At 43.3% G+C, this 25,996-nt stretch overlaps 1 protein-coding gene across 11 annotated transcripts in view; it reads right to left on the minus strand.

Moving 5' to 3' along the window:
- Positions 1-25,996, minus strand: part of THRB (thyroid hormone receptor beta) — a 392,088-nt gene that overhangs the window by 53,949 nt on the left and 312,143 nt on the right. For 10 of the 11 annotated variants that reach the window (XM_060298656.1, XM_060298657.2, XM_060298655.2 and 7 more), the window contains one exon: positions 19,381-19,641. The exons of the other annotated variant lie outside the window; for it this stretch is intronic. In XM_060298656.1, coding sequence (XP_060154639.1) covers positions 19,381-19,641 — 261 coding nt within the window. The remainder of the gene's footprint in view (positions 1-19,380; positions 19,642-25,996) is intronic. 11 annotated transcript variants of the gene reach the window in all.

The raw sequence follows: 25,996 nt of genomic DNA on the forward strand, positions 1-25,996 counted from the left end.
CCGTCACCAAGCAGAATTTGCTTTTACAAAAATGTGCTTGAAAAAGTGGCAACGTGGTTTCGTAGCACAAAGGGAATGGATTCTGACCTGGTGCAGTGGAAAAGAGACGGCTCCGATGAGAACACTGATGGGGGAACCAGACACCCTTGGGGCGCAAGCTGACGGAAACAGCCCCGGTAACTGAACTGGGAGTTTCCCAAGGAGATAGAGGCTCTCATTAAGGCAGTCCCGGTGGCTTTCTTGACTTGGACACTCTTTCCACGTCTAAGGTTTGGTGGTTGTATGTTTTGTTTCATGCAGATGGAATGGTTGCCCAACACATTTGTACCAAAGACACCACCTGCCCAGTTACAGCAGCTTTTTACTAGATGAAACAGGCCAATCTATAAGGATGAATGAGTTAAAGAAAACAGTCCTTTGAAGTTCCACAAAGAAGAAAAAATAGACTCCAAAATCCTTAGGTCAGTGGTTCTTAAAATACGGTTCCTGAAGCAGCAGCATTTGCCATCTCCTGGAACTTCGTAGAAATGCAAATTCTCCAGCTCCACCCCAGACCCACTGAACACAAGCCCTGGGGGTGAGGCCAGCAGTGCGTGTGTAGACAAGCCCTCCTGGGGATTCTGATCCACGCTCAAGTCTGAAAACCACTGCCCTCCAGGAAGGCTCCAGTGGTCCATAAGCTTGTTCTCTGCCCACATCCCCAGGCTCACTGGCTGTCCCCTGGAGCCCTGGATTCTCAGAGCTCCTTTCTTCAGCTTCTGTTTCCTGATGCCCCGGCAGGTGTATTGGCTTTGTCCTTGATCTGAAACCTTTTAGGCCTAATTAACCCAGGAGAAATCGGGTGCTCTGTATGGCCAGTCTAGCTCCACTTGCCCGGCCTCTACTTTGGGTTTTGGTGACCAGTCACTACGGACATAACAGCACGTAGCACACTTTATCATTACCACTCGGGACTCTTGCAAGGAGCATGACTTCCGAGATCTCCAGGTCTCTGTGTAACCAAAAGTGAGGGTCCGGCTGCTCGCTGCTCAAAAGCCAATGAAGAGGCAAGGTTCATGGAAAGGAAAGTTTGCTTTATTTTGGAGGCCGGCAACCCGGGCAGGTGCGCGGATTCCTGTCCAAAGGCCAACTCCCCTCCCCACCACTGACAGTCAGTGGGCAAGAGCTTTTATAGACAGAAGGAGGGGGCTACATGCAGAAACAGCACAGGCAGCTCTGACGGTCATCTTGAAATTGGTCATGGGGTGGTCTGATCAGTGTCATCTTGATTGTTTTAAGTACAGTTAGTCTTTAGTTCCAGGGTCGGTTGGTTCCCATTTCCTTGAGGCCAGCTCTCGGAATTGTGGCAGCTTATGTCATGCCTACAGCCTGGTCATCATGTCGTTAACGTCTTCCACCTGGTGGGGGTTTTAGTATCTACAAGACAGCTCACAGGAGAGGGCTCAGAACATTACCTATAGCCCTTGAGGAGGTACTAGAGATCCTTGACTTTGCTTAATGACTAAACTATTATTATTTGGTCTCCTCTGACTGTCTTCCTTTGCTTCTGTGTTTTCTCACTTGTTTGAGTAAACTTATTCTTTGGTTAAATTGTTTCCAGAGACAAAAGGCGGGCTGAGGACATGGGGAGGAGGGCCATAGCGTCCTGCTCCGTTTCATCTGGACTCAGTAGTATCGTACCTGCTTTCACTTATCCCCATGGCCACACCTGCTGATGGTGTTCCAGAAACTTCTACATCATACGCCTCCTCCACCTCTGGTCAATTCTTTCCAGTCTTCTTCAAGACATTGCTCCTCTGTCTGCCTTTAAAATCGGCTTTCCCTTTGGTTTATCCCGAACCTTCTAACCATGCGGTTCTCACCAGGTGACCTCATCAAGGTCCACATCTCTGACTACTGCCCCGTGCACTGGTGGTGCTTCATTGTGGACCCCAGGCCTGCGTGTCCAGCCACCTGCCCTCTCCCCAGATGCCTCCACGGTACCCCACGCACCAGGACTGAACTTCTCTAAGAGTCTTATTTAATCCTTATGATGGTTCTTCAGGGCAGCCATGGCTATCCACGTTTTTTTTTTTAATAGATTAAAAAAACCCATCTATTTGTCCAAAGTGGCACAGCTGGTTATTTGAAGAGGCGGGATTCAAACCCAGATCTGTTCTAGTAGAAACTGCCCGCTTATACGTTTCCTTGCAGCTTATTCATCTCTCTCTGAGATAATATTAAATTATCATCTGTGATCCCCAACATCTGGTCACAAAGGTCGGACGAGTCCAGGCTGCCACTGTCTTCAAGAAACTCCCCACCACTTCTCTTTAAGAGAAAAGTTGGGGCTTCCCTGGTGGCGCAGTGGTTGAGAGTCTGCCTGCTAATGCAGGAGACACGGGTTCGAGCCCTGGTCTGGGAGGATCCCACATGCCGCGGAGCGGCTGGGCCTGTGAGCCACAACTGCTGAGCCTGCGCGTCTGGAGCCTGTGCTCCGCGACAAGAGAGGCTGCGATAGTGAGAGGCCCGCGCACCGCGATGAAGAGTGGCCCCCGCTTGCCACAACTGGAGAAGGCCCTCGCGCAGAAAGGAAGATCCAACACAGCAAAAATAAATTAAATTTAAAAAAAAAAAAAAAGAGAAAAGTCGGTGAACCCAACAGGTTTCTATGTCTTTAATGTTACTCTGACCTTCCAATTCAATCCCAGGGGGATTGGGGATTGGCTGTCCAGGAGAATCGAAAACATGTCACCTCTTCCCTCTCCCACCCTCATCCTGGCTTGAAATCACACTCACTTTTCAGGAAAAAGTTTAAAGCCTTAGAGGTCCTTCATAACATGGCCCTGGACTGTTTTTTATTCCTCTCTCTTGCTGTTCACTCAGACAACCTGAACTCTGGCATTTCTAGTTTGGCTGAATAGCACCTCTCCCGATGCCTTGGTCACACCCTGTGCCCTTCCCCTACCTTATCTCTATTCCATACAGTGATCCAAGCCTGTGAAATGCCTTGCATGGAGGTGCTATCATTTAAGCCTCACGACACTTTTGTATGTACATATCATCGTTCCTATTTTAGAGATGAGGAAACCAAGACCTGGAGAGGTTAGGTACTTGCCCAAGGTCATAGGGCTGATCAGGGGTGATTTCAATGCAGGTTTCCTGGGCTGCAAACCCCATGTTCATTTCCAAAATACTGTGCCTGCACTAAGAATAGTTCCTTTCCATGCACTATAGCCGAAATACTTATTTACATTTATGTTTCTACCTTTGTTCTTTTAAAGTCAATGCGTAAATTACAGATAAAAGGATAGTGCCTTATCTCCTGGATATTTAAGTTAATTTAGGGGTTTACAGTAAGCATATAATAATTGCTTAACACAGGAACAAATGGATGGGAGTGGACAATGGCTGAATGACCTAAAAATTATAATCCTGCAGATGGTGAGTTACGATGCATTTTCTCCATGCAAACAGGATGACGTGTTGGAATACGGTATGTGGATCTAAAATACGCCTCTTGTTTCCTGCCTCTATGCCGTCAGTAGTTTACATTGCTACATTACTGTAGGACTACAATAACCCGGCAGGCAGTGATTCTTCACAGTTTGTTAACTGTCCTCCTTTAGGGGCCTAGAAACTTAACCATGCCAGACAAGGGCATTTATATGCTCAAAATATTTCTTGTCGGATGCTTAGTTCATGAAATTCTCTCTCGCATATTGGAAAATAATGTATCATCTGATTTTAGCCTGAAGTCAAGATTTGTTCCATTTAAGTTTTCGAGTCATGCGTTGTAGTGCTCAAAATTCCCAGACATTTGTGCAATGTCAAACCCTCTCTTCCACAGCATTTCCAATGGATGGAAGAGTGATGATGAATGATGGACATTCCAGCACAATGTCTGGCATCTAAGAGTTCCCAGCATGAAGATCAAGGGTTTTATTCTGACTGCTGTTTCCTAAGACCAAAGACAAATCATAAAGTCTCCTTGTGCTTTGAAGGAATGAGATAATATTCGAAAGGAGATCGGCATCCAGACCAAAGGACAAATGCATGTACACAAAAGTGAATACAGAATGGCACTCTTAAGGCTGGAGATTGAAAAGAAAAAGGAAGGCTTGTAAACTATATTTTAGGCTGTGGTTATCAGCATTGAATTCTTCTCTTGTCTAAGCCAGCAGTGGAATCTCTGCTCTTTTTCATGAATGAGCATCGGATTCAAAAGCAAATCTTTCCTGACTGTAGTCTCACGAAGCTTGGGCATCATAATCTAGAAAACATACCATAAAATTTCCGTTTGGGTATAACTTCAATTAGAGCCCTGGCTAAATAATGGTGATAACATCTACTGCGTGCTGTCTTCATAACCGAACAACCAGACTGGTGGGGGAGGTATTTCCATTCGTTTGACAGAGTGGAAAACTGAGGAGATGGTTTTCTCACTATGATGTAGTTACTAAGGGAAGATGTTAGTATCGAAATTTCAGCTCTTGAATTGCTATTCTAGAACTTGCTTGTCTCACTTCCCCACACTGCTTTTCTAAGTAGAGAATCATTTTATGTTTTGAAAGTTCTGGGCAACTAAGTATGTGTTTCAACACAAATTCTAAAATCACTGTGATGATTTAGCTGTTTTTCCAGAAATGTGCCTAATTTAATGCTACTTCATAAATTTATATTAATATGTTTGTTTCCCTCTATCCTGAGAAGAAAAAAATGTCCTTTAACATTTTATGAATATCATTTATGCTTTGCATGAATATCACATAGCCACTTATTTTATGTATGCTTTAATTTGATCACCCACAGTGCGTAGATTCATTTCCCCTTAATTTAATGTATTAAGGTGATTATTTCATTGTAATTCACACTGATGGACTTGGTTTGAAAAGTTGAATGCTTGTTTGAATGGAATGGTTTTGACATTTAACAGCTATAGTATACTTTCTTTATTCTAGAGTAACATATCAGAGATTAATTTTATAACAAATTTCCCTAATAATAGGAATAATGAGTGAATGATTGAGTCATTTGCATTTACTTTGCTTTTTCACCTTGAAGAACAACTCATGCAAAATCTAGATGCTGCCACAATGGATGTCAATTTCAAAAGGGTGTATTCTTTGTTCACTAAAGGCTCCAGTTCTTCACTTATACTTGGAAGTATTATGAAGAATGATTAAAGGTAAAAAGTTCAGATAAAGTACTGACACATGCAACAGTATTTTGCATGAACCTCAAAAACAGTATGTTAACTGAAAGGTGTCAGTCTTATTGTATGATTCCACTTTTGTGCAGTGTCCAGTAAAGGCAAATCCGTACGGACAGAAGGTAGGTGAGTGGTTGCCAGGGGCTGGGTCCAGGAATGAAGAGTAGCTATACATCAGCTCAAAGTTTCTCTGAGGGTGATGGGAACGTTCTAAAATAAGGTTGTGGTCATGGTTGCACAATTCCGTAAATAGACTAACAATTATGGAACTGTACACTTAAAATAGGAATTTTATGATACACAAAATATATCTCAACAAAGCTTTGACAAACTAGATGTGAGATTATAAATAAATAACTCGAGGTAATTAAAATTTTTGTCAACAGACAGAAAATTAATAAGTTCACATCATTTATATACCAATACTATTTATATAACATACTGTGTACGTTATTTTCCTACACTTAATGGAGGATACACCCCAGGAGGAAGACATGATTTTCCTCTGAAGTTTGCAACCCAACTAAAAGAACATATCAATAAGCAGAAGACAGTATCTGACCACCAGTGTTAGGTGAACAGGGAAGAAAACGGAATTCTTATTTCCAAAACAATGTAGGTTAGATTCTTTTTTTTCTCTAAGATAAATGCCAGCCAATAGAATTTTCATCATTGCTTGGCCATAAACAGGTCTCAACTCAAAGCTCTTCCAACATTTCTATTTGGAAATCCCATGCAGGAAGCAGGGTGTCTCATCAAACTTCTTATTCTCAGCACACAGTACAGTACTAGGCACAGAGAACACACTAAAAACATTTCTGATGTAAATCAAGATAAAATCAGAGTCACTGGAGGATCAAACAGGCATGTTTAAAGCCACAATATGATACGGCAGAGCACAGGAAGTACTTTAATTAAATTTCATGACAGCATGAGAAAGAAATGATTCATTGTGAGTGGAGAATCCCAGAGGAAGTGACATTTGAACTGGGCCTTGAAGGATGAGGGGTATAAAGGAGGATTTGTAAACGTTTTCAAGAATAGGATCTACTTCATGCTGGCACCCTGAGACCCAGATCTAGGACTGGTCTAGACAGAACTGGTCTAGAACTGGTCTAGACAGAACTAGAAATTCTTCATTCTATTTCAAATGTCAAAATAGTCTAGAAAGATACACTACAGGTATCAAGATTAACCTAAAATATACCCCAATCTTAGTGGTTTTGTAATTTACTATGGTTTGAATCGTGGAAAGGAAAGAAAGTCCAGTTAAACGTGAGAAGAGACCGAAGAGGCAGCTGTCTATTTGCTCTCCTCAGAAAAGCCTTCAGACGGCAGAGAATCTGCTTTCTGTCCCAGTGCAAAGAGAGGTGACCCCCAGGTAAGCATCGTCCTGTCATTCCAACCTTGAGAAGGTCACTGGTTAGAAAGAAACAAATAACTTTTATTCTGGAGACGTTCACCCTTAGAACACTGAAGGACTCAGGCATAGGGAACAGACTGGTGGTTGCCAAGGGGGAGGGGGGTGGGGGAGGGTGGGATTGGGAGGCTGGGATTAGCAGATGCAAACTATTATATACAGGATGGATACACACCAAGGTCCTATCGTATAGCGCAGGGAACGATATTCAATATCCTGTAATAAACCATAATGGAAAAGAAAAAGGGAAAAATAAACACAAGAGGACTCACACAAAGATGGAGGTGGTTTGGAAGACTGGAAACTATTTCTGAATCACATACTTCAAGTTAAATTTTTATAGGAACAAACATCGGGTGATACAGCAATTTTTACTTTTTGTATTTTTGCCCAACACGCACAATCTGATTCTAATCATAAGGAAACACCAGTCAAACGGAGGGACATTCTAGAAAATAATCAGCCTGCATTCTTCACAAATGTCAAGTGCTATGAAAGACAAAGAAAGGTTTGGAACAGATCGAAGCAGACCTAGGCAGACAAAAACTAAGTGAAAGGCGCACTCCTGGCCTGGTCCTGGCCCGGAAAACAAGCTGGTTTAAGGAACAGCGGTGGCAAAGCCCTGTCGGGAATGAAGTCAGGACCTAGAGACACGCCCCATCTCAGTCCTGCTCTCAGCCTTGACCTCTCCTCTGTGGGGAGAGAGGGGTGAGGAGTGACAGTTTGTGAAATTTAAATGAAGTCCGTAGGTTAGATAATAGTACGCATCCATGTTAAATTACCCGATTTTGATCATTGTACCCCGGTTTTCTAAGAGAACTTCTTTGCTTTCAGGAGACACACTGAAGTATTTAAAGGGGCATGATGTCTGCAACTTAAGTCTTAAATGGTTCTGAAAAATGATAATATGTATATAGGCAGACAAACACGTAGTGTTCACACACACAGAATGATAAAACAGATGTGGCAACATGTTAACAGTTGGTGAATCGGGGTGAAGGGTATATGGGAGTTCTCTGTACCACTTCCACTTTTTGGTAAAGCTGAGATTAAAATCAAATAAAAAGGAATTTATAGGTTTGCCTTAGCAGATCTTCCAGGAAAACACACAACTCACTCAAACTTGAAGACATGATGGTCTCCTGCCACCAATTTTCTTTTTCCAATTCAACGCTTGAAAACACAAACCAGGCCTTGGAGCAACTAAGCCCGTGCGCCACAACTACTGAGTCTGCACTCTAGAGCCCATGAGCCACAACTACTGAGCCCGTGTGCCACAACTACTGAAGCCCGCGCGCCTAGAGCCCGTGCTCAACAAGAGGAGCCACCACAATGAGAGGCCCGCGCACCGCAACGAAGAGTAGCCCCCTGCTCGCCGTAACTAGAGAGAGCCTGCGCAGAGCAACAAACACCCAATGCAACCAAAAATGAATAATAGATTAATTAATTAAAAAAAAAAGAAAAACAAGACTTCCCTGGTGGTGCAGTGATTAAGAATCCGCCTGCCAATGCAGGTATATGGGTTCCATCCCTGGTCCAGGACGATCCCACATGCCACGGACCAACTAAGCCCGTGAGCCACAACTATTGAGCCCATGTGCCTAGATCCTGGGCTCTGCAACAAGAGAAGCCCCCGCTTGTGGCAACTAAAGCCCGCGTGCAGCAACGAAGACCCAACGCAGCCCAAAATAAATAAAATAAAAAAATAAAATAAACAAAACCCAGAAACCAACCCCAAAACTAAGCAGATCTGGTGGTGATCATTTTGAGACGTATAGAAATACTGAATCACTAAGCTGTACACCAGGAACTGACATAGTGTTGTAGGTCAATTATACTTCAAAAACAAACCAAAAAACTCATAGAAAAACAGATCAGATTTTCTGTTACCAGATGCTGGGGGGGGGGGAAGGGGGAGGGGGAATTGGATGAAGGTGGTCAAAAGGTATAAACTTCCGGTTATAAGATAAATAAGCACTAGGGACGTCAGGTACAACATGGTAAATATAATTAACACTGTTGTACGTTATGGAGAGCAAATCCTAAGAGTTCTCATCACAAAGAAAAATATTTTTTCTATTTCTTTAATTTTCTCTCTGTAAGGGATGATGGATGTTCATTAAACTTACTGTGGTCATCCTTTCACAATGTATGTAAGTCAAAATGTTATGCCTTAAACTTATACAGTGCTGTATGTCAATTATATCTCGATAAAACTGGAAGAACAAAAATTGAAAAGTAAGCCAATTTGCAATAAAACAAGAAGCCAAGCTCAATAGCCTTTGATTCATCTGAGAAAAGTGTGTCAGATTGATTAGTGTTATTTTCTTACTTTTTAGTGGTGAGCACCACTATTCTTAATATTCTTCATTCTTAAAGGCTTATATTCTTTTTTTTTTTTTTTTTGTGGTATGCGGGCCTCTCACTGTTGTGGCCTCTTCTGTTGCGGAGCACAGGCTCCGGACACGCAGGCTCAGCGGCCATGGCTCATGGGCCCAGCCGCTCCGCAGCATGTGGGATCTTCCCGGACCAGGGCACGAGCCCGTGTCCCCTGCATCGGCAGGCAGACTCTCAACCACTGCGCCACCAGGGAAGCCCTAAAGGCTTATATTCTTAATATTGCAAAATACTTTAAAACATCGTAAGAATAAGCATTTCTTTCCTTTATTTGTGGAAGAAATGAGACTCAAACATAGAATGATCACTTCAAAAGAAAGTTAAGAATGAGCATATCATGTGTAACCAGAAAGGGATAACAAGAAAGGAGTATCCCTAGGTCCAGCCATAAATATGAAATGAGATGAACCCATTTCAGATAACTGTTTCCTTGGCAACGCAGTCAATTGAAAGTCCTGCAAAAATTAACATGTATTTTTTTCCTCCCTTAAAGGGCAGGAGCTTCTTCTACTTACATAGTTTTGACCTTTAGTTTTATATCTTAGGCTTATTATAAGACGTTTTTTCCAGAGCTGGGCAAACAGAGCCAAATAAGTATCTTTTCATTAGTTCTGAGGCTTGGCTTACGATCATATGGCCTTTGTAGTAGCTGCATATCATGGGGCAACTGTGAGGAGGGTAGTTGGGGTAAAACCTGCCACTCGCTGAATATTGCCATCTGGACTAATAAACCATCGGCCCACATGCAATGTTGTCACTCACGCTGAGTGAGTTCACAGTAGAGCTAATTGAGTTAAGTAGTCATATTGGCAATAGAGTTCTGTATTTTATTTAATTTATTTTTTTGATGTGGATCACTTTTAAAGTCTTTATTGAATTGGTTACACTATTGCTTCTGTTTTATGTTTTGGTTTTTTGGTCTCGAGGCATGTGGGATCTTAGCTCACCCACCAGGGATCGAACGCCCATCCCCTGCATTGGGAGGCAAAGTCTTAACCACTGGACCACCAGGGAAGTCCCCAGTTCTATATTTTAAGAGGCAGTAAAGTTGAACGATGTCAAGTCTCTTGTATAAGCCAATACTGACAAATATCCTGAGGATAGTGGTTCAACAGAGGCAATGGTTCTGTCTCAGCCGATGCCATGGAGGATGGCTCTGGACCACGGAGGATTCCCGACTCTCTTTCCCAAAGCCCTGCTGGTTCTGGATTTCTGGTATCTTTGCAGTGTGGGTAGAGGAACAATTCAAGTCAAAGAGGCTGGATTGGTCCAGAACCAAGACTAATCTCTAAAGACAGCTCATCCTGAGCATCACACAGGTGATAAGTGCAGGTGAAACGGTCCCCGGGAGACCTGCCTTGTCTGCGATGGTGCTACCAGAGGTTGCTCTTGGCATGGATTTTCTGCTTCTCTGGGGTTTTCAAAACCCAGAGCCTCTGCCCTGCAGAGGTAAGGATAGAGGGTAGAACTGGTCACCAACACCTTCGGGAAGAGAAGTTTATGATGGAACATGGGTACGTTTTCAGAAACTGAAGAGGGAAGAAGCCTAGACTTACTAAAGAACTGAGAATAACCTGAAGCCTCCTCTGTTCCTGGGGAAAGCTGGCCCAGGGTTCAGTAAGAACACTGAAAGAGGCAGTAGAAGACGACTGATTTTGCAATTTATGCTGGAGCTGGTGCTATGTTTTCATGATGATCATAGCTTAGGTTTTGGGGGCCAGTACTGATTTAATGTATTTTGCTCTATTTTTCCCACAGGGGGAAATATGGTTATTGTATTGGAGAAATACTTTATTTTATTTTTGCCATTATTTTGTATTTATTTCTGTTTACCTTTTTTTTTTTTTTTTGCTGTGCTGCTTGGCTTGTGGGATCTTAGTTCCCCAACCAGGGATTGAATCCAGGCCACGGCAATGAAAGCCCAGAATCCTAACCACTAGGCAAACAGGGAACTCCCTACTTTTTTTCATTTTAATTTTTTAAATTTTAAAATATTTTATTGGATTATAGTTGATTTACAACGTTGAGTTAGTTTCAGGTGTACAGCAAAGTGATTCAGTTATACATATACGTATATTCATTCTTTTTCAGATTCTTTTCCCATTTACAGAATATTGAGCAGAGTTTCCTGTGCTCTACAGTAGGGCCTTGTTGGTTATCTATTTTATATATAGTAGTGTGTGTGTTAATACCAAACTCTCAATTTAACCCTCCCCGCCACATTTCCCCTTTGGTAACAAGTTTGTTTTTGAAATCTGTGAGTCTGTTTCTGTTTTGTAAATATGTTCGTTTATATCATTAAAAAAATAGATTCCACATATGAGTGATATCATATATTTGTCTGTCTGACTTACTTCACTTAGTATGATCATCTCTAGGTCCATCCATGGTGCTGCAAATGGCATTATTTCATTCTTTTTTTATGACTGAGTAATATTCCATTGGATAGATGTACCACATCTTCTTTATCTATTCCTCTGTGGATGGACATTTAGGATGGAATGTAGGTTGATGTCCTTGGTTTCTCTGTGGCCAACTAAGCTCTGATTACAGTATTTGTTGGAGAGAATTAGGGATTTGTCCATAGTTCAATAACTGGGAAGTGTCAGAGCCAAGAGGCAAACCATGATCTTCTGTTCTAAACAGTCCCTATGCGCCTACTACATGCTGAGCGACGTCCCTAAGACTCAGTGCAGTAGGCCAGCTGTGTAACAGGAGGATTCTCAGAATGGTTTTTTTTTTCAGCTTTACTGAGGTATAACTGACAAATAAAATTGCAAGATATTTAAAACATACATTGTGACGATTTGCTGTATTTATCAAATCATATGTATATTTGTGTGTATGTGTGAACATCAGTCTTGGAATATCTTGATAGCCGGTGATCAGTATGCCATTCACACCTTTGTCTAAATGTGACTGGAACCTCTTTGTATTTTCATCCTGTGGTCCGGGCCAGCTCCTGGCCAGCAGTGAGGCGGTGACGTTTGTTTGCAGGGCGCCATGTCTGTGGTAAATACCACTCCTACTGCACAGTGCACAACCTGACAACCTGTACAGAGCTGCATGGGAGACCTGCTCTTTATTTTCTCTCTCTCACCCGTTTCCCTGTGATCCTCAGCCCTCTCATGGCCTCCTCCCTTTCCCACTCCTTCTCTTGCCTTTATTGGATCCTGTTGAGGAGGAAAGGAATCGGACTCAATTCTCCACTTGGAGATACTAGTGACTTGATAAGATATCCAGCCAGGAGGTTTGCATTTTGAAAGACCACAGAGAAAGGGCCATGATGGAATTACAGGCACTCAGGGCAACCCGTGCAGGAAGGGAAGGACTTTGAATTCCAGTGGTCACCTCTGCTAATTTTGTATGGCTGACTCTCCCAATAGTTATCTTTCCAACTTCAGTGCAAGGTCAGTAAGTTAACCTCCCACGTTGTCCCAGATTTCGTCTGAAAACTACCTGTTGGGATTATCACAGGATTCGGCTGTTGTGTCTCTTCCCCCTGCTTCCATTATATTCCTGGCTTTAAAAACTTCAATCCTGTTAGCATCAACTTAGTGGTTATTCTCACGTGGGCGTTCTATATCCCTAATATCCTATCTGCTTCTCATAATGTTTCTAAGCTTCATGATGAGAAGATAACTCTTACTTATTGAGCACTCACGGTGTTCTGTGAAATCACCTAAGCTTCTTTCTTTCCACAATTCGAGGAGAGAGGCGAGACCCCATTTTACAGATGAGGAAACAGCCTCAGGCAGGCTAAGTGACTTGCCCAAGGTTAAACGGCTGGTACGTGGCTGTGCGAGAATTTGACCTTAGACTGTAAAACTAGGTATGTGCTGAGCCCCACTGCTCCATCCTGGCTGGTCTAACTGCCCCACATGTTCGCCTCGTGTAGACCAGCATCTTCTCCAAGGTTTTAGATTTCTTCCTTAGGGTTCCTGGAATTCTCTCGCCCTTTTGTGCTATAAAAGTATGAATGGTAAAGAGCTCTGATGTCTGAGCCAGGCTGCCTGGTGCAAATTTCATTTCAGCTCCTTCATACTTTTCTTGGTTTCTTGTTTAATTTTTTCAACTTTTTAAAGAGTCTGAAAAATACCTTGGTTGTTGCTATCGATTCTTTTCTCGGTTGTTTATGCCTCTCCTCTAGCTGTGTATGTGATGGTTTGTTCTGCTTTTCCTCATTTACGTTTATCTAGTTCGTCAATGCATTTCAAGGTCCAAAAGGGTAACAAAACCTGGAGAAAGAGGGCTCCAGGCTTTCCTGTAACAGACGCTACAAAACTGGCCTCGAAAAGCCCATGCTCTCCCACCGCTCCACGCTGCATCTCAATGAAAACTGCAGCTGGGTGGAACAGAGCTTTGAATTTCAGAGGTTTGTCTTCCTTTGACATGGCTGTTCCCAGTTTCCCTCCCCTCCAGTCGAGCTGATGACTTTTCTTTCTTTCCTTTTCTTTGTTTTTCACATTAAAATGTGTTTTGATTATCTCAAAGGGTGAGTGATATAGGTCCCCTTGCAAAAGGTCTAGGCAATCAATAAGAAATCCTTATACAATCATGTGAGTCTTATTCTGCATTATATAACTTATTAGACTTCAGAAAACACCAAGAGGTCCCAGGAGTTGTTTTGTCATCCTCACAACGTTGGTGAGTGGATTCTCCACAGATGAAGTGGCCTGGGCTTTCTTTCCTAGCCCTTCTCTTTCTGTCTGCCCTGGGCTACTGATGGGTGTGCTTCCCTGCCTTTGAAGTATCACATCTCAGAGCTCTCTGGCAGGTGCCAGAAGCTGGTAGAGAGCACCTACTCCCATGTTGGTGACTGAGGCTCCCCGATGCCCTCGAGGTGTGTGAATCACACTGGTGCTCTCAGCTGGAACCACGCTTCCTGATGGATGGGGAGAAGGGACAGAGAGGAGAGTGGAAGTGGATGGAGCAGATGGTCTACTGGTGGGAGGGCTAAAGCTTTTTAATCCCTGACCTTCTAAAACACTCATTTACCTGAAGATGTCCTTGTATTTTACTTAAGGACAAAGAGAGCCATCACGTGTTTGAAAATGTGACTAACTTGAAGGATTATAGTGCACACCATAACTTGACTTCACGTCTCTCATTTTTAGAACACTCTGTTATTTTGGTAAGTGAGGATTATACATCATTTAAAAGGGTCATCATTGATTTGGTTCACTTTTTTCCTCCTTCTGAAGAGCTTGTGTTCATAGTCTGCCCCTTTGCGGACATAAGAAATTGCTTTAAAAAGTGCTTTAACGTGTCTACATCTTGGGGACTGGCTTAACAAATTATATCTATAAGCAAGGATAATCTACAGCCAATAAAAGTCAGGATTCAGGAGGATATTTAATGACGAGGGAACATGTTCATGATATACTGTTAAGCCTTAACAGCTGGTTAAAAATGGTATGCCTAGTATGATTCCAAGTTTGTAAGACACAGATATGCACAGAAAAACAGACTGAACTATAATAAAGATTTTAATATCCTTGGAGGATGGAATTACAAACGATCTCTAAAAGTCATTTTTGTTGAACTTTTGGGAAAATTTTACTTTTCGTACATGGGGGGGCTTTTTACAGTGAGAGAAAGTAACTCCCTAGTAAAATTATTTTGACTATGTTTTCTTGCCTTTCTGGGTATCTGAGATTCAATTCTCTTGATACTAAACACAGAACGGACCTACAGAGAAAATTCAGTGAGCTCACCCGATTGCTATCTTTTTTTCCAATGCAACCCTGGAAATGGGTCATTCCCTGCCTTGTTTCTTCCACCAGGTTCCAGTGTTTCAGGAAAGTCCCTGATTGACATCAAGGGCAAACATCCAGGCTGGAGGTCTGACTGTCTGGGTTCAGCAGGGCTGACAAGATCCAGCTACAGGGGTGCGTGCATCTGTCCAGGACCCATCCTTGCGGGGCTGGTGGGACCTGTGGTTCCCAGAGAGAAGCTCGGGAGGGTGTGAGAGGGCTGAGGGGAGAAGCCTTGTAAGAACTTGGAGGAAGAGCTGGGCTCCAGCCAAACAGAGTGGGACTCTCAGAAGGGTTCAAGTCCCAGAGGGATGTTACTGGGCAGAGTGATTGAGCAGAACACCCGGGTGGCAATTAAAGGAAGCCAGGCCTAAAGGGAGGACCCATCAAGAATGGAGAGACTCAGGTGGCTCCCCAAGGTGCGCTCAAGGAAAGGAATTAAAATGCACATTCCCCGAGTGTCCACTAGGTGGCAGACACTTTCCTTTACTGGTACTAAGAGCTTGTCCATATTCTCAGGCACTTCCTGATGCTCAAGTCTTAAGAAATGCTCAGAGGGCTGGTTAAAATACAGATTCCTGGGCCCCTTTCCAGAGCTTCCAGCTCAGTAGTCTGGGGCCCGAGATTCTGCATTTCTAAGAGGTCCAGGTGCTGCTAGTGCCACTGGTTGGAGAGCTGGGAGCATCATCTCAGACTCTGGGAAGGGAGGAGGTGGGCGGGGAGCAGGGTGTGGTCCTCACCGTTGAGCAATTAGCTCACATTGTGACAAAAACTCTAAGGCAGCAATGTGGCTGGGGGAGGGGAACAGGGTCACTTGCTTCTGGCTGGAAATAGCCTCTGGCACTAGAGCAGATTTGAATTGTGGGATATGCAGCAGAATGTCAGGGCTCCAGGGCTCTCATTTCATTTAAATGTGTTACCAATTAATTTCCTTACAATGGTTGTAGCACATAGGAGCACACGTACACGCAGATTAAAATAAAAGCAGCATTCAGATCAAAATGAAAAAGAAGGCATTCAGTACCTACCAAAAATAAGCCTAGAGAAAAACATTAAGAATACTACAAAGGGAGAAAACATTAAGAATACTACAAAGGGAGAATACTACAAAGGGACTTCCTTGGGGGCGTGGCGGTTAAGAATCTGGCTGCCAATGCAAGGGACACGGGTTCGAGCCCTGGTCCGGGAAGATCCCACATGCCGCGGAGCAACTAAGTCCGTTCGCCACAGCTACTGAGCCTGCGCTCTAGAGCCCATGAGCTGCAACTACTGAGCCCGTGAGCCACAACTACTGAGCCCACGTACCACAACTACTGAAGCCCACATACCTAGAGCCCGTGCTCCACAACAAGGCCCCGCTCGCCACAGCTAGAGAAAGCCTGCGCGCAGCAATGAAGACCCAACACAGGCAAAAATAAATTTAAAAAAAGAAAAGAAAAGAAAAATACTGCAAAGCATAAATCAGTAAATCTCGAATAAGTTACAAAATATCCTGTCCACGATGGCCCAACCCTTGGTTCTGCTGCACAAGATTTTTATACAGAGCCCTGCGTGACCGACCAAGCGAGTCTGACAATATCCAACCAGACTCTACCATGTTCAGTGAGATGGATCCACTGATCATGCCTTTGAACGCCAGTGGCGATGCTATTTGGCTATGACTGTTTCTGAAGCTTCTTCTCGGTTTCTGTACTTGCATCAGTAGAACCGGGTAGGAAGTAATAGTTTGCAGAAGGGTACCCAACCACAAACCATTGTGCTGTACAGTGGAAGCTAACACAACATTGTAAAGCAACTATACTCCAATAAAAATTAATTAAAAAACACACACACACACACACTCAGAGGCACATTGGTCTAGACTGGCTAGATCACTGATTTGGGAGATGGGCTTTTGCAGAACTTCAAACAGCCCATGTGTTCTTATGGCTCCTTCACTGCAGATTCTTTCTGTATCGTTAAGGGTCATTTGGTTCTCATCAATTCCATTTGGAGTCCTTGAAATGGGGGTACTTGGATGGATTTTTGGCCCTGCTGCTATTTCTTCAAGGATATGAAGGACAATCTCCTGCACATAGTAGGCACTTAATAAACACAGACGGGACGCAGGCAGGGAACGGTAGCCCAGGAAAGAGATACCAAGCACGCTTGCAGGCTAGACAGAGAGAGCCAGGAACTCAATGCCCAACCTGGATGGATATCAAAATAGAGCTCTTCTCACAGATCCTGTGAGGAGGTGGCTGGCCAGCCGAGGAGATGGAGAGGACCCAACTCAGAAAAGAAAAGCAACCACTCCAGTTGTTTCCCTGGTCTCACCACCACCTCATCAAACACCGGTGTCCATTGGGAACGAGTGAAATTCCGTTTACGGTTTTGGCCATGACAGTAGGCTTCCTCAGCATCTTCACGCTGAACCAAGGCATTGCTTCACGTCCATGCCAGTGCGAACCCTGGCTGTTGCTCTGGAAACTAGGGGAGCGTTTACCTTAGTTGCGTTCCTTTTAAAACTAGAATCTGGAGGAAGGCCTTTCATTTACTAATTTAAGTATATTTTCCTAGTCAACAGTTCTCCACCTTGCAGCAAAAGAGAGCTGAATGGATGTGAAATGGATGGTCAAATCTAAACCCCCTGCGACGTCACGCTGCAGCCCACACCCACCTGTCCTGGTCTCCTTCTTCATCCCTCACCGGGCACTCAGCGCAGCCCAAGGCATTTATGTGATTTAATGATGCAGAGCTGATCGTAACGGTCACAGCAAGAATGAAGCTGCTGCTTAGAGAGCACTATGGGAGATACTGTGCTAACGCGCTTACATCCATTATCTTCAATTCTATCAACAATCATGTAGGTTTGCTCAAGGACAGAAAGCGGAAAGGCTGAGATTCTAGCCCAAATATGGCAGACTCAAAAATCTGTGATCTTAATCACTGTATTTACAACACTTAGTGTCTTGGATCCAAATAGAAACTCTTTCCTTTTGCTTTTAAGGTTTACCAACAAACTGGAAACTGGACAGCGTCACAAACTCTACACATCCAAGGCCAAGATTTCTCACAAATGATGGAGATGGACCCATGAATGAATGAATATGGGTACCAATTAGGAATAAGTCACATTCAGTTTGTGAGGTCCTTAGATCATGAGGACACTGCCGTTTCCTGTAAACCAAGGCATTTCCCTGTGAACCAAGGACTGATGTGATGTTGACGCCAGCTCCTAAAATCTGAAGACAGAACCTGGTTACAAGTTCTAAGACTAACTCTCAGTTGCATTTCAAACAAGTGTGCACATACACACACAGAGACACCTGTTTTATATCCTGACTTTTTTGGAAGAACTTATTTTGCTCTTTTTCTAAATATCCCTTTCAATTTCTCAAATCTCCTAAATAATAAAGATGAGAGACAGTTCAAACACAAATCTTCCCCAAGAGAACATGTGTGGTTTTGACTGTATTGAAATCAGAGCTCATACCACTATTTTATTATTTGTTTAGATAATCCTATTTTCCTCTGAAACAATCCACACACCCAACTTCACAGGTCCACTGGTGGTTCCAAGGAGCTTCTGAAGTGTTTTCAGAAAAGTTAAAGGACCAGCAGTTTTTTGAGAGGGATGAATATGATCATGTTTTATGTTCAAGTTAGAACACTTTGCAAAAGTCCTTCATGGCTCATATGTAAGAGTCTTTACAAACTTTCATTAATATATCTTGGTATGTGATTGGCAGATTTTCAGATACACCATTTAAAACTTTATCATGCTAACACAACATTGTAAATCAACTACACTTCCATAAAAAAATAACTTGATCATGAGTCAAAGTCCTTAAAGAAAATGGAAAAAGACCTTGTTTTTAAAAATGCTGAATTGAAAAAGAGTGGGAGGTCACATGAACTTGGACATTTAAAAACACAAACTGATTTAAGAAGCAAAGATTTTGGGAAGCCCTAAGACCATAAAGCGATCAACACAAAGACATCTGTCAGGGTGGAGGTGACCGAGGTAAAGACCAGTTAAATCTAATGCAATCAGAAACTTAGGCCAGTTTAACATCTTTTTATGAGGTGACAACCCCCTAACACCATAATCTCGCCTTTCAGGATGATGACACAGGACTTAATGAGTAAAAGAAAACAACTTCAAACCTCTCTCTTGAACATGAATTGTCTATTTAGGTTAAAGGTAGACTTTGAGATCCCATTAGCTCCTGGCACAATTGGGAAAAGTCATGTACACACACACACACACACACACACACACACACACACACAAACACATGCTTCAAAGCAAGTAGTTATGTAACGATATCAATGTCTGTTTCTACTTAGCTTCGAAAACAGAAGTGAAGCCAAAACTAACAACCCTCCTGCTAATTAGAGAAAGAAAAATGTCTTCTCCCCAAGTGCCCCAACATGAAACTGAAATTAACTGCTTTCCTTTGGAACCCACTTATTTTATGCTTCCCAGAAGATATGGGGATAAAGAAACTTTGGAAGAGAGCAGCTGGGGAAAACACATGGACACCATACGTGGACTCAGTGGAAACAGAGCACACACTTAAGAGAAAATTCTTTTCCTTGTGGCAACTGGGGTCTAATAAAAATCTGGTTACCTTTACATTTCTTCTCTTCCGTTTGGAAGGTCTGGGCGTTAGGGACGCTCTGATCGTTCACATCGTCGTGGTCCAGATGGAATATGGAGCTGGTCCAGGTGGCCTGGATGAGATGCCGGGGCGACTGTTCATTCTTCAGTGCGCTGCGCCTCTCTGGGGGGCTCTTCCTGTGCAGGCAGGCTTCAGACATTCCCACAAGCTTCCACTCCTGCTTGCCGTGGGGACAAGGCTTCGGCTTGTCCCAGGCTGGAAGGCCATTTTCTGGAGGGTTGAAAAACACGAGATGACGAGCTTTGGCATTGTCAGGACGGGGCTGAGATGGAGAGGTTTGGAAGGCAAGTGCTTCCTCGGTTCTTTGGGGCTGACAGCATTCGCACACCCCTCCCCTTGACAGTGGTCATAAGATGCAGAGGGTGTCAGCCTCGGGCATGGAGCCACCGGCGCTGGATTGCCTGTCGGAGTAATCAACACATTCCCCCGATTTTACTGCCTACAAAGATGTCAGCTCCTCCGTGGGAAGGCTGCCCTTTCGCCAGCCCTGCTCCCAACAGCGATGGCCCAGGAGCAAGTGGACACCAATTTATGTCACTGCTTAGATGACCATTTGAGGTCTCGAGGGTCAGGGCTGGCCGTGGACACTTTTCAGAGCCTCAGGACATAAAACGTCCAGGATTCGGCCTTATTTGACTTGGGTGTTATCACAGGCTGACCTGAGGGGCACCCTGTTGCTTAAGAGGGACGTGCCACGTGGCTACGTGAGAGTGACAACTCTGTTCTCCCTGTCACCTTCCACTCCCGACAGCCTGACACAAAGGGCTGGCTCTTCCAAGAGAAACTGTGTCGATGGTTTCAATGTTGTCCCAAACAGGCGAGGAGATCAGATGAACCGAGCAGATCGTGCTTTATTTGTGGGGTAAATTAAGAGCCCTAATGATAGAATGAAAAGCCACATGTCTCTTGCGTTGAGATACAGGCAGTTATGGTTTATGTATACGATGTTGTTTTCTCTATTCAATTTATAGGGACTTGAAGGTCTGCCCTCTAGAGAATGGGGAACAATAGAACAATATAATGAAAACGTTCTCACACTAACCTTCGCTGGTGGCCAATTTTACCTCCTTGACTATCTTACTGAATACAGCTATAAAGCAGAGAGTAAAAAGGAGTATGCTAATCTATATAATTTGTAGATGCAGTCACATTAAAAAACATAATCCAGCTGGTCACCCATATTTCCAGAAATTCGTAGGCTACTGTCTGTCAAAATGAGAAAAAAATATAGAGTTCTACTTTTAAAGTGATTATAGACAGTGATGGAAAGACTAATCGATAAGTGAATTTCTTTTATGCTGAAAGGGCCAAAGGACCGTGAATATCCATGTCAGAGAGACAAGTCCATCCTGGTCTGTGCATAGTACTGGGAATTTAAAGCTGCTGTTCAGACACTGAAAATGAATTTTAAATTACTTAATGCAAGGGTTAAACACGCTTTCGCTTTTCACAAGCCCCCTCTGTAAAGCTACTAGATGCCTTCAGAGATGTTGGTTAGGGGTGGTTTCTCTAAAGGTGTCATCTGTTCTCAGCCCCTTTTGGAAGTTGCATTTACCTTTCCTGGTCTTGGGGTTACTGTGTGGAAACCCCGATACCCATCCACTTTATTTCTAGTACAGGAGAAGACTGTGAACAATTAGAGCAAGATAGCAATAATCGACATGTGATTTCTCTGTCACAGTCAATGGAAATACTGCAGCATGAAATACCCTAACTTGGCCAGTAACCAATGATCCGCCTTAAACAAAATCGTACAACACTTTTGGATGTAATATTTGCTCTTATTCAGAGAGGAGCCCTGAAAATTCACTCTATGCAAAGGGCTGTGCTAGGCATCGTGGGAGGGGAGTGAACTAGACCTGGGTTCTTTCTCCTCAGATTCTAGGGCGTTATTCAATGCATGGTAAATCCAAAAGGTCTGGACTCCAGCGTGCCAGCTCCTGTTGCAATTACAGGCACTTAGTCTCACTTTCCATGAAAAGAAAAAAATAGCTTAGGATCTTGGGAGATTGTATGGCATTTCAGATGAAACGTATCTGTGTGGAATCCTTTCAAGGACCCAGTATCCATGAGGGTTTGAGGTTTTCATGAGCTAGGACTTCCCTGGCAGTCCAGTGGTTAAGACTACGTGCTTCCACTGCAGGGGGCAAGGGTTCGATTCCAGGTGCGGGAACTAAGATTCCACACGCCACGCGGTGTGGCCAAAAAAAAAAAAAAAAGTTTTTCACGAGCTAAATATAAAGCCACTGAATGCAAGGGTTAACTTTGCAAAAAGAGTTTCATTTCGTTTTTACAGAAGTGAAAAGCCTTCTCACCCATGCATGTTTCTATGATGTCTACTCAATTGTCACGGACTCTAATTCCTTGGGAAATTGCACCGTGTAATGCTCCATTTTATTTTTATTTTTTTAAATTTATTTTTGGTTGTGTTGGGTCTTCATTGCTGCGTGCAGGCTTTCTCTAGTTGTGACGGCGAGCGGGGGCTACTCTTCGTTGCGGTGCGTGGGCTTCTCATTGTGGTGACTTCCCTTGTTGCGGAGCATGGGCTCTAGGTGCATGGGCTTCAGTAGTTGTGGCACGCGGGCTCTAGAGCACAGGCTCACTAGTTGTGGCTCACGGGCTCTAGAGCGCAGGCTCAGTAGTTGTGGCGCACGGGCTTAGTTGCTCCGCGGCATGTGGGATCTTCCCAGACCAGGGCTTCCTGAATTGGCAGGCGGATTCTTAACCACTGCGCCACCAGGGAAGTCCCTAATGCTCCACTTCAAGTAATGTTAAAGTTATCACAGTTTTTTGTAGCACCTCCAACATTTGATTTTTCTGCAGAAATTCTTAAAATGTGGTATTAATTCCCCTACCTGCACAGAAATTAAGAAATACAGCCAAACTGGGTAGTCACTGCTCCCTAGTGAAGGGAGCTAGTCAACATGCGTGGATGAGAGATGATGGAAGGGACCCCACCCAAGGGGACATTCCTCCCTAAACACAGCCCATTAAAGTTTGCTCAGCACGTCCCCTGGGCCAGCAAGAGCAGGAATTTCTTCTAAGCAAGTGAGGTTATTTTTGCGGGGAGGCAGGGGATAGGATTGCCTTCCATTTTCCTAAGAAAAGAGTCCGAGGTGGTTTGGGAAAAGGGCTCCATTCGTGAGAGGCGTTTACGAGCTCGTAATTGCTGTCTGTAATTACATTCATGATAATGATATTCTGTTGCTTAACTGGCAGGTTTATTGTTGGGGCACTGCCGGCACATCTGGGCCTAAGAAGCCCTGGTTGGGTCACGGGAAAACTTGAGGGATTTACTTAAGGAGGATTCTTGATTATTTTCCCAAGAAGAGAAGGGCGTATATGATTCCTATTCCATTCCCAAGGAGGGTTGAGACACGATTCCAGGCTCCTTCAATTCTGCCTGCCGAGGAGGCTGTGAACTGTGTTATTTATTTATTTATTAATGGATTGGTTGAGATTTCAATGCTCCAATTTTATAAACAAAAATTTAGGTCATTTAATATTAAAGCAGAGACAAAAAGTTTTAACATTGTTTTAATCAAGTAACATAGCTGTTTGAAACAGGAAATTTTAAGACAGTTGAATAGAGCAAAGGGAAAGATTATGAGGATAGCCACTCTGAATAAATCCCTTACTATATGCATTTGAATTCCACTGTAAGTTTGGCACTAGACTGAACACTGGCCTACGCCAAAATTTTCTCTTTAGTGTTTAGAAGCCCTGAACGTTTTCCTTCAGATTTAAAAGAAGAAAAAGAGAAAAAAAAAAAAAAAAGGAAGAAAGAAAAAGGGAAAAAACCCTCTATAACAGAACCTCCTTAGCTTGATAATGGATATGCTGCATGCAACTTCATACCCCCTAAAGAATTTCAGAAAACGGCAAAAAATTTAAAACCTAGGTGGGATGTGAATTTGCAAAAACCTCTTCTCTTTGGTGTGACAAAGCTCATTCCCTCCTGGTAGGTATATGGCTCTCCTTCAATCTCATCAAAATCTATCAGAAAAGGCAGCTGGAGACCAATTTGTACCTCGCCAGTAAGATTGCTAGGGTTTAATTTCTTATAATATCAAGCTAACAAGGTTTTATTATACCAAATGTTTGTAGAGTTTCAATGTGAAAAAAACTTACATACATTTTGAACTGTGTTATTTCCATGTTTGCTTGGCAATGATGGTTTTCAGGGATTTCCTACTATTTCTGTATCCTTTGCTTCCCCCAAACCTCAAACCAATGAGATATTTCTTTTTAGAAGGATTAAAATCTCAAAAGACTACATCCGTGAATCTCAAATTTTGGTAAATATCAGTCATGTGAGGCGCTATTAAAGATGGCAGGAGGGGGCTTCCCTGGTGGCGCAGTGGTTGAGAGTCCGCCTGCCGATGCAGGGGACACGGGTTCGTGCCCCGGTCCGGGAGGATCCCACATGCCGCGGAGCGGCTGCGCCCGTGAGCCATGGCCGCTGAGCCTGTGCGTCCGGAGCCTGTGCTCCGCAACGGGGGAGGCCACAACAGTGAGAGGCCCGCGTACCGCAAAAAAAAAAAAAAAAAAAAAAAAAAAAATGGCAGGAGACCAGGCTTATTGAAATAGGATGGGGCCTGGGCATTTGTATATTTACCAAGTTCTACAGATGGTTCTGATACCCAGTAGAGTTTGAGATCCACAGGGTTAAGAAAATCTAAGGTAAGAAAACAAATTATTGGCAGATATTGGATAAGGGTGCAGTTCCCTTCTCAGACTGGAAGGTTTTACACGCCCTGGACTAAATTCGCATTATAATTAAAACATTCATCAATTGTTTTGGGATCCACTGCTTGAAGCATTGAAAGTCAGATGTTAACTGGAGTTATCTTGTAGATTGCAGGTATGGATGTGAGTAAATATTCAGTCAAAAAGCCTGTTGTTCTGAGGAATATCTGGGACACAAATGTGCACAGTAGTAGAAATACATTTTTTTTAAAAGGGAGATTCTGGAAATGACCATATCTTATTATTCGCATGAAGAATGAATTCTTTAATGGACCCCAGTTAACAGATGGCTTTTAATATTTCATAGTCTAGACATCGACAATTAATTTGTCAGTTATGATGCAAATTAATAAATAAGTAGAATCAAAGGAAAGAACTAGATAGGGGCATGTGAACTGCTACTAAAATAACTAGACACACATTGACCTGTGTGTCCCGAGGGCGTCTAGATTTGAATGATTGCATCTGTGTTAGATGACCATAATTCTAGTGGCTCGAATGACCCAGCATTGACCTAAAGGGTTCTTTTGCAAAAAGAAACAAACATAAATCCTATGAACAGAACTGCCTACGTCCTATCTCTGGAAATTTCATTAAAGATAATGGAAAATAAACCTGTCCATCAAAAAAGGAGAATTGTATGAAAATATGCAAGCATTTCAGGACATGAAAGCAAGCTTACACCTTAGAAAAGTGCTAAGGCAAAGGAAATGGAATTATGACAAAGTGCTCAGGAAGGGTCTGCTGAGTACGCTGGGGTTTCATGGCCCCAATTACGATTGTGGAGTTTGCATTAAAAGGCCATCAGTATGAGGCACTGAGACCCCCGAACCATATCCTGTGTTCAGCGGATGTATATATGATACGCTTTGCCAACCCAGTGAGTGTGTAGAACTATCATCGTAGAGCATCAGGCCACTAAGTATGAGGTCTCTGATTTCCGCTTAAATTTTTGACTCCAACCCGTAAGTTCAGCCTTGTGGGATTCTCAGACACGTCAACTGACTTTTATTTGTGGAGTCACGTAGAACAGGAGACTTGTATTTCGCTGAGCATTTACTATGGGTCAGGTATAGAGCTAGACACTTTGATTCACCTCCACGAACATCCCGGAAGTACACAGTGTTCTACTGCTTGATTGAGCCCCCACTCCCGTGGCTCTGCCCCCTGTTCTCTGTCCTCTGGACATATGGGCTTCAAACCTGGGAAGCTCATTCCCACCACAGGGCCTTTGCAGAAGCTCTTCCCTATGCCTGGACTGCCCCCTTCCCGACCCTTATACAACCATCCCCTGTTGTACCAAGAAACCCACGAGGATCCAACTGCCTCCCCCTTCTACAAGAAGGTTAGATTTCCCCTGATGCAGAACCTCTCAGGGTTGCATTTCTCCAGGAAGGTAACTGAAAATGAAAAACCTTGGTGGAGGGAGGCAGGGAGGGGGCTGGAAGATCGGCATCCCAACCCTTCTGTGGAGTGGTTGATGGGTCTAATCTTGGAAGATCACTTCCCGTCCCTAAGTCTCAGATTTTCCATTTGCAAAAGGGCAATATAATATTGCTCCTGGGATTTTTCTAAGGCTCAAATGAAATGATGTATGTGGATGTATTTAGTAATTAAGTGCTCTTCAGGTGTACACAGTGCTGTAACCACCTAATCTATATTGTGTACATGACCATATGTATCTCTTTCTATCCAAAGGGAAAAAATACTATTAATAAAACAATGTGTTACTTTTCCTAATAAGATATTCTATGTTCAGTGGATATGGGTACCTTACGTTTACTCTCAACACCATGACCATCATCAACACCGCTAC

The sequence above is a fragment of the Globicephala melas genome, chromosome 4 (genome assembly GCF_963455315.2).
Source record: "Globicephala melas chromosome 4, mGloMel1.2, whole genome shotgun sequence".
NCBI lineage: Eukaryota > Metazoa > Chordata > Mammalia > Artiodactyla > Delphinidae > Globicephala > Globicephala melas.